Raw genomic sequence first — 9,545 nt, 5'->3', positions numbered from 1 at the left:
TTGGGGTCCCAATTGTCAATGGCACCGGTCAATTGTTTGGGGACGATTTCTGCCCTGAGACGGCCGACCCTTCATCTTTGGTAGTGAATGCCCCTTCGCCTACCTTGCCCCAGTTCTCTTCCTCGCCGGCTCCGTCAGCAGCACATCCGCCTCCAGCCTTGCCTTGCAATGATGACCTTGAGCTTCGGCTAGCCTCAAGCGTCCGCATCCAAGCTACATTCTCATCGCATCACGCTTCTGATCAACTATCCACCGGCCTGTTCGCTTCAGCTTATTCAACCGGCTTATCAGCCACCAAACAGTGTTTTCCTCTCACAACAAATCAGCCGTTTCAGCTTTTCAGCCGACTTATAAGCTGAAGCGAACAGACCCCACAACAGCTACACAGCCTCCCACCGCCACCGAGAAAACCCTAATCGTTGCTACATTACCTACCCCTTTGGCAGATTCCGATTGTCACGGGTCAATCACGACCTACAAGTTTGTTGACCATGCACCATTCATGCCCCCAAACTGCAATCGAGTGATGATTCCGCATAGGAAGGTGATGTCCAGGGTTGTTTTGGGCGGCCTCCGCGACAGGAACAGTGACCTCGCCATTGCTTTGATCGAGCCTCTTCCAGAACAACAGGTATCCTTCCACTCTGTTAGGGAAGTGTTCGATGATTTTCTAAGGAATCAAAAGCGTTTAGGCTATCGCACTATTCAGCCATGCCCTTTGGTAAGGCCTTTGTTCGCTTCAATCATTTTCATGATAGGGATTTCTTGATTGCAAGTAGCCCACATAACAATGGTGATACGAGAATTTTTTTTGTGAAGCATACTAAAGGTTGGAATAATAAGTCTGTTAACATGAATTATGAAGTCTGGCTTATGCTTCTTGGATTCAATAATGATTTCTGGACCCATAAGGATATTGTAAAACCTTTAATCATTTAGCAAGGGTTTTAGTCAAAGCAAGAGTGGTTAATCTGGAGGAAATTCCTTGGTTTATTGTTTGCTCTGATGGTGAGGGTTTTGAGGGTGAATCCTAGACAACTCAGTGTGAGATTTTTCAAGCAACCATGTTGGGAGGTGCTCCTTCTGATCTCAGCCTCATAGTCCTGATGAAATACAGCCAAATCTCTTTCAATTCTTTGGTTTTGGGCAGCCTAGGAATGGATCGCCAAATATGAATGTTAATGGGCAGGGATGGTCAGGTGAATGGTAATGTGCAGGATTAGAGCAATGCAAATGCTAATGAGAATGTTCAGGGCAATGGAAATAAGTGGGGATAGTGGCCAATTGGGCCTGCTGATGACAATGGGCATAATGGGCCTGCAGTTCAACAGGAAGTTGATGGACCATTCATCGGACCATTGGCTGCATAAATCAATTCAGTCTGAATATCGTGGGATAATTGTTGTTGTCCAACTCAGATTATTTTTCATGTAGCAACCGACTAGGATTAGTCCGACTTGTAACCTTAGATCGTCAGCCTATATAAGATGATTAGGGACACCCCTGAGGGTAACTCACCTCAACTCATCCCATGCTAGCAATACAATCCACCAGAACACAGGACGTAGGGCATTACTCTTCGGAGGTCCGAACTTGTCCAAACCTTGCGTCTCTGTATTATCATTCGAGTTTTTGGTCTTACGATCTCCCCTGCTTACAAATCTACCACTTGGGTAACCCCTGATGCACTTTCGGTCACTAAATCCGACAGTTGGCGGATTGGGTAGGAGTGATTGCCGAATCCTCCTAGTGAGCTTGATGGCAGTACTAATCGGGTGAGTCGTTCTACGAATTGGAATTAGGTCGGTCCAATTTTGCAGTATATCGATCTCTCATTTACAATTGGTGCATACGGCTTTTCTCCCTCCAATCGAGTACCGCCTGGTTTCATGCGCCATTCGCCACGACGATTACGCACCGAGGATGGGGCAAGTACCAAGCCGGCCACCGCCCAGGACCCCATCTACGTCGGCTGAGGCATCCGGACCAACTCATCTGTCCTCGGCGTCGACTCCGCGCTCGTCTAAATGCGACCTACAAAATCAATCTACAAAGACCATACGTGAAACAGGGAGCATATCTCTGATTTTCTTTCTTAAGTTCAATCGGCCAGTTGTACTCTAATTATTTCCATTGGCCAATGAGCGTTCCATTGCATTGCATTGGCCAATGTTTTTGTCTGCAATCGAATCAGGTACCAGGGCACCTGGGATCATCGACGTACGGACGAATGTATAAAGCTGTGGCGCGGCAAAGATGGGCTCGCGCCCCCCTTTTCGCGAAAAAATCTCACAAATAGGTCCCTGACGAAACCAATTCCGAAAATGGACCCTCGGCTTGGCGTCAGGATGGCTGGCGCCAAGGTATAACGTCCTGGCGCCAAGGTCCCTCCGCCGCGCCTCCACCGTGGCGCCAGGCCCGCTAACGTGGCGCCGAGGCTCGGCGCCAGCCTCCCTGGCGCCAAGCCCCCTATCATATATAACGCCCCTTCTTCCTGCCCAAGAGTTCCTCCTCATTATTCTCCACTCTCTCGGGTTTTTACTCTCCCTACTTTGCCCTAGACTACGAATCGACATGGTAGCTTAGGAAACTTTCATTTGATCCGTGGCTCCTGAAGAGCAAGGTATCCTCTCTCCGTCGTACCTTTTTTTCACATCGATTCGCTATATATTTCTTGCATTTTTGAACTTAGGGTTTCATGCAAATGTAGGATGCCGAGGCGTGGAAAAGCTAAGAAACTAAGATAATCTCAACGCCCGTAGTTATGTTATATACTCATTGTTGTGGATCAAATGAAAAAACCTTAATTGTAGGTTTATTCTTAAGTGCGTTTGATTAATAGAACCAAATAAACAAAATTGTAGTTATGGCGCAAAGAAGACCGGAAATGCATTCGATCCATTGCCTCTGCCTAGTGGTGTTCCAGTGCCAATGTGCTTTTGCGGCGATCCTTGCAAGGTAGCCAAGTCCGAAGAACATGCCACGTATAGGCAGAGGTATTGGATGTGTTCCAACTTTGCGTTTGAACCTACACTTCGTCAGCGCCGCATTAACATGTTGGTAAGGAAATGTTGTTGTCTTATAATTATTGTCCATAATTTTTTTGTTTTATAACAATTGCATTTGTTGTAGACCCCTCCACCGCTATGTAATTTTGAGCAGTGGATCGACACTGAGATCGATCCTGAAGACAAGGAGTTTTTGGAGTATATGATGCGCTGGGATGCAGAGAGGAAGGAGGTGTACGAGAAGAGGCTCGTAGAGGAGGCTGCGGAAAAGGAGCACAAGGAAGAGGAGGAAAGGAGGCGGGTTGCTGCGAACAGGGAGGAGAGAGAGAAGAAGCTTGAGCGGGCACGCCGAGCGAAAGCAGCGGTTGAGGAGAATCCCGATGCCTTAAGGAAGGGAAAGTGGCCTCGTTGCACTCAGTAGCCATATTTAGGTTCTAGTTCTATGGTTTATTTATGAACAATATTTTCTACTGTGAGACTTTTATTATGTTGTCATGTAATAATGCACTTTAAGTAAGGACACGCAATTTGTAGACGACATATGTTCATTTTGCGATGTAATGCATTTCGAAGTCGTAGTCTACTAAAATATCCGTAGAAAATAAAAATGGTACTTGTTAGCGAAATTTCGGCAGATGCAATCCATACAAAATTACGAGATGAATAGTGAATATAAATACAAGCATAGAAGCATATGACACATTCAGAATAGAATCCACAATAGTTCAGAATGAAAGTCCTTATATATACAAATAGTCCATATGATACAAAGTTCGCAATCAGAGTCGTCACTGCCTCCTAGTCTTACCCTTACCCTTGTGACCAAGGGCGTCGGTGCCTGGAGTGTAAGGAGAATATGGACGACGTAGTCTAGTGCCCCCTACAACCTGTGTAGGCTAAGTCAAGGGAGCCTCCTGTAGCTGAGACGGGCCAATCTCCTCGGCCCTCTGCTCATCATCGTCGTCATCATCGTCGTCGTCGACTTCCTCGGATGCAATTGATTTGGAACCTGAGGGGCCTTGGCTGGACGTACCGACGCCTCCTTCGCGCAAGGATGGAACGTGCACGTCTCGCGTCGTGGCAGTCCTGCAACCACAACGAGCAGCGGCACGGCGAAGCCGATTTGACAATCGCTGCAGTAGTAAAAACAAGTTACACAAATGAAGAATGTAACGTATTAATAAAGTATTAGAAAGAATAATTTGAGACTTACCTCTAGGACGCTCCGTATCTCGGGGTCCCTAACTCGTGGACGGATATGCTCTATATCTCTAACCGAGGTTTGTAGGGTACGCCCCTGCAACAAATGACTAAGTTACTAAAGCAACAAATATCTAAGTCACTAAACGACTAAATGATTAAGTCAGATGATCACTAAGTCCTTCTCTAACTATCTAAATCTCTAAGTAACGTAACATAGAACATAGGAAAGCGAAGCAATTGTCTTACCATCCTATCCAGGATTGGTCCTGCCTCCACCTGCCTTCCAACACGAGTACTCTGATCGTACACCGTGTCTTCATCGTCGGATGAGTGGATATCGGCGTAGTCATCTTGCGTCCACGCTTCCCTCAGCCTGTGCCGCGTCGCACCTTGGTACCAGCTCTGGTATTGCCTGTACGCACTGTTTGTGTGCGGCTCGTTGTTCTCGTCCAAGTTCTGCTCGAACTGCTCCCATTCCTGGATGTACGCGTGGTGGAACGCGGGCCACTCGGAGACCTTCTGTTTCTTCTTTCGATCCACGCTGCACGTCACGTTACACGTTACTGTTAGCCAAAATTTAGTTAATAGTATTGAAATATATGAAAAAGGAAAAGACTTACTTGTGTAACTCTATACTAGTCGAGGTCGCCTGTGGTGGCCAAATCTGCCTCATCCTAAATTGACGTGCTACTCGATGTGGCAGGTGGTACTCGACAGCATAAAAGCAAATAAGAGGGCACACCATCCTATAAATATCATCATCCGTCGCACACATGATGCTAAGGGGAAAAGGAAGTGGATCGTCTCCGTCGTAAGGCTGCCAATTTACCTGCAAAATTTGAATCAAAAACGTTAGTTGTTATACTAAAAGATTGCAAAGCATGTTTAAAAAAAATTCACTTACACTATGAGCAGTGAGCGCGTCTATCTCGTTGATGTAATCCAGGTACGCGCGGTCCAACCTCGTATGGCTAACCTTAACCTGATCCCAAATATATGCCCATGTCGGCTGTCGTCTCGGCGGCTCACCTGGGAACCACGGTCGACGCGGCATAATCTCGGGCCGACCAACAGGAATACGGGACCACATCCATAATTGCAACAGGTAGACACACCCACCAACTGACGGGGAGCCCGAAGTCCGACGGCACGCCTCACACAGCTGCCGGTATAGAAAGCACAACACAGCTGATCCCCAGCTGTAAAAACCAGCCTGGTGCCAGTTAGTGAGGCAGTGGATCCACATCCAAGACGCTGTGTCACCTGTAGCGTCTGGGAAAAGAACGCAGGCAAAGAGGTGTAGTATCCAGGTCCTGCAGTAGTGTCCAACTATCTCAGCATCCGCGTCCTGAGGGCACTGGCCGAAGTGTTCCCGCAGCCATGAGATTAGCACTCCAGATGTGCGAGTCCCCTGCTCCTCAACCTCTCGCCCCAGGAAGGCTGCGACTCGTGCTCTCCAACCATCTGAGACGCACGGCCCAATGACTGGCTGGCCCCGAATCGACAGACCCAGCATATTCTGACAGTCCTGTAGGGTCACTATCATCTCTCCGAACGGGAGGTGAAAGCTGTGAGTCTCGGGTCGCCACCTACATTTCGCCGGATTATTATTTGATAACATGTAAAGACATAACAAAATGAATATGATTAGTGGTAACAGTACCTGTCAACCAACGCAGTTATAGCCGCTGAATTGAACTTGGGCATCCCACGACGAACCTGATACGAGATGACATCTAGGCCAGCCATCTGTAGCAAAGGAGTGTAGCGGTCGTCGTACTGCAGCGCCAAAAACCCATCATGGGCTCTAGAACGAAGGAGCGGAAGGACCTGCATGCAAATAAACCGAGTTAGAGATTTCATAGGACACAAGACGTGGATGCTCGTAAAGCTTTAATCATGAATTGTAAATTATTACCTGCCCTCCCGCTATAAGACGACCTCGGTGGGTCTGGTCGTACGCCTGGTCTAGAAGGTGGAAGTGCGCCATCCTACAAAAAGGCAAAAAGAAATAAGATTAGTAAACAATAAATCATGAAGTTAGAGATGTAGAAACACAACCTGTATGAATAAAATACATATCAAGTAACGAAAAGAGCTACTAGTCGCACCTCACTAATTTGCCAACGGCAAGTGCGTGAATTATGACCCAATTTGCCGCACTTGCCGCACTCGTTCTGTTCTGGATCAGCAAGAAATGGTGTTGCTCTACCACGCCTCATTCTTCCGGATACCTGATCCATAGTCATGTTATGCCTCGTCCGCTTCCTTGTTCCACGTTTGTTCCAACGGTATGCAGGATCCGCAACATATTTTGGCCCATCATACGGAGGCCACTCTCTAGGATCCCGGAAAGGCACGAAGCGGGGGCTCCATGTCCGCACAAGGTTGCCTACGCTGAAATCATGTGGTATCATGCTCTCGATATCAAAATTGCGATGCCTAGCTGCTGCCACCAAATGAGAACATACGAAGTGGTACTGCCTTGGCCTACCACAAGTGCACTTGAAATCTCGGAGAACTACTACATGTATCCTCGACTCTCGGACCTCACCGTCGGACGTTGTACCGCCCCTATGCTCCACCTGATAAGTCCTTGAGCCGAGATCAAAACATTGCACCTCATGTGTGGAAGCCCTTTCATTTGCAATGATGAGATGTCTCTTTGGTTTTTCAGCCCATCTCTCCCCAGCAACCTGCAACGCTTCTGCTTTTGCGTGTCTTTCATTGAACCACGCAACAAGCCTGTAGAAGGTGAATTCAACGATTGCGTTCACAGGCATACCACGTATCCCCAATAACAACTTATTGAATGACTCAGCCATGTTACTGCACTGAAACTCGTACCTCCAACCACCGGCGTCGTGAGATCTAGTCCACTTATCTAAATCTCTCATCAAACCAGCGAGCCATTGTCGACCTTCTGCATTTGTTGCGGTCCTTACCTGCTCCAATTTGCGTTGAAAGTAATAGTCCTCAAGCTGACGTGCTGCAACTTGAAACAGATCAAAATTATCCTTCACACCATCCTTCCGAAGAAGGTTCTCCGCAAGGTGCCGAGTGCACCAACGATGATGCAAAGGTGCATAACCCTCTATCTGTTCTTGCACAGCATGAAGTATGCCCTGATGCCTATCGGATTTGACGTCAACCTCCCTACCAGGACCAACCACATGTATCCGGACTAGTCTTAAGAACCACCCCCAACTGTCATTGTTCTCCCTCTCAACCAATGCAAATGCCAAAGGAACCAACATATTGTTCGCGTCACAAGATATGGCTATAAGAAGTGTGCCTCTATATTTGCCAATCAAAAACGTACCATCAATAGAGAAAACAGGACAACAGTGCCTAAAGGCTTCCACAGACTGAGGGAAGCACCAGAACGCACGCCCGAATATCTGCCTCCCGTCCTTCCAAGCATTTGGCTTTGGGATGTACTCATAATGCATGCCTGGATTCACCGCTTTAATTGCATTAAAAAGCACTGGCAGCTGCTCGTACCCAGACTCCCAATCCCCATAAATCATCCTCCACGCTCGCTGCTTAGCCCTCCAAGCTTTACCATAAGTTATCACATATCCTCCATAAATCTCCTCAACAGTTCTTATAATTGTTCTCACTTTCATGTTCGGTTGTTCCTTCAATATTCCCATCAACCGCTTCGCAATGAGGGTAGATGTTAGCTGCGGATGTCTCACTGTAAGCTCATGGTCAGCACAATTGTGTGGACCGACAACTTTTGTGATCTTCCACTTCCCGGTGATATTTTGCTTTCTTGCACAAACCCTCCATGGACACCGTTCCTTGTCACACACAACTATGTAACGGCGCTCCGCATATGAATGCAACACTTTGTACGGTCTCTTCCGTATCACCGCAAAAGCTTGCAACCATCTCTTCAATGCGGGAAGGTCCTTAAATACCCTACCCTCCTCAATAACCATACTAGGACCAGCTTCAGGAGCTTCTAAGAGCTCATATCCACATCCTTCTGCAAACGCCTGATCGGAAAGACTCAGGTCGCTAAACTCGTTAACTATCGGATCACGACGTCCGGGGAATATACGCCTGAACATCTCAATATCACTCTCTGTCATCTCTCCAACAGGACGATCATCATCAGAATCAAGATCCACTCCCATCTCGTATGCATCTTCATCATTCAAAATTTCAACACTATTAGAGCCACGCAATCCATCTCCACATTGCACTTGCGCATCAACTAGAGGCACATCCACATTTTCTGGAATATCTCCTGCGCCATCAAGTACAAATATGAGTAAAGAATAAGTGGATGGAACGAATGGATTATCTCTTATCAATAGAAACTGGTGAGACACTTACTCGGATCATTCTAAGTGAAAAGGAACTCATTAGGAGAGTCCGCCACATCATCAACAATCCGACAACCATGTCCAACTACTTCATTAGGGGCAGATTCAGCATCGGGAATAGTAGGTGCAACATCCACGTCCATAAGAGGTTCTGGGACGGGAGGATCAAAATGTGCCCGTTGACCCATTGGTCGGGAAAACCGACGAGGATTTCGATCAACTCCCACCGGCCGAACAACCACTTCAACACTTGGGGAATGACCATTCATAACCGTCCTCACATATTTCTCCCACTGACCTGCACACCGAATTGGGACCATCTTCCTTTGAATGTTGAGAGGCGAACCTAGGTGAAGTATACCCTCGACTGTGATTTCATCATTTTCATGACAATGTAACTCCTCCCGAGCCCTTGCAACCAACTCACTAAACGATGGTTTCTCATCGAATATGACAACCTCGCACTGCATGCCAACAAACTTAACACATCCATATTCATCCCTTTCCACAGTGCCTCCGTAATATATGCTCACTACGTTCTCCATCTAGTATATCAATATAACGACGCACAATTCATTTAGTCCATAATAAATTAAACATTCTAAGTCTAGTATGAAATCAGATAGTATCAATTGACTACTAACTAGTAAATACAACTAACTAACTATGTCACATATACTAACTAACTATGTCACCTAATATGTACATACGTACTTACCTATACAACTACTTAACTAAATATCGTAATAACTAGTTTACTATGCTATTAGTTATCATATCTAACAATTATATCTATCTGTCAACTTATCTATCTACCTATTTTATCTAACAATTCTACCTACCTATCTAAATTTTACCTAACTATTCTAATTTATCAATATTACTATCTATCTACATTATACAACAACTATCTATCTACAATTATACAACAACTAATACAACAACTATCTATCTACATTATATAATCAATGATCCTACTCCATGAGCTTAGCCTTTT

General features: G+C 46.2%; 1 protein-coding gene across 1 annotated transcript; it reads right to left on the bottom strand.

The window, feature by feature from the left end:
* Window positions 1-4,394: 4,394 nt before the first annotated feature.
* On the bottom strand, window positions 4,395-5,355 carry LOC111256748 (serine/threonine-protein phosphatase 7 long form homolog). Its single transcript, XM_022825248.1, has 4 exons — window positions 5,116-5,355; window positions 4,832-5,028; window positions 4,519-4,752; window positions 4,395-4,410 (listed from the first exon to the last, which is right to left on the bottom strand). The coding sequence occupies exons 1-4, from the start codon at window positions 5,299-5,301 to the stop codon at window positions 4,395-4,397; spliced, it is 633 nt and encodes a 210-aa protein (XP_022680983.1). The 5' UTR covers window positions 5,302-5,355.
* Between the last annotated feature and the right edge of the window lie 4,190 nt (window positions 5,356-9,545).

This window comes from Setaria italica, chromosome III, assembly GCF_000263155.2.
Source record: "Setaria italica strain Yugu1 chromosome III, Setaria_italica_v2.0, whole genome shotgun sequence".
Taxonomy (NCBI): Eukaryota; Viridiplantae; Streptophyta; class Magnoliopsida; order Poales; family Poaceae; genus Setaria; species Setaria italica.
The sequence above is the reverse complement of the archived record's forward strand: the minus strand, read 5'-3'. Positions and strand labels throughout refer to the sequence as shown.

Excerpts from the sequence above, each read along its gene's own strand:
- LOC111256748 (XM_022825248.1), bottom strand. The coding sequence starts at position 5,301 with ATGTGGTCCCGTATTCCTGTTGGTCGGCCCGAGATTATGCCGCGTCGA. Across the intron at positions 5,029-5,115 it reads ACGCGCTCACTGCTCATAGT|CCTTACGACGGAGACGATCC; the intron begins GTAAGTGAATTT and ends GTAAATTGGCAG. Across the intron at positions 4,753-4,831 it reads ACTAGTATAGAGTTACACAA|CGTGGATCGAAAGAAGAAAC; the intron begins GTAAGTCTTTTC and ends CGTGACGTGCAG.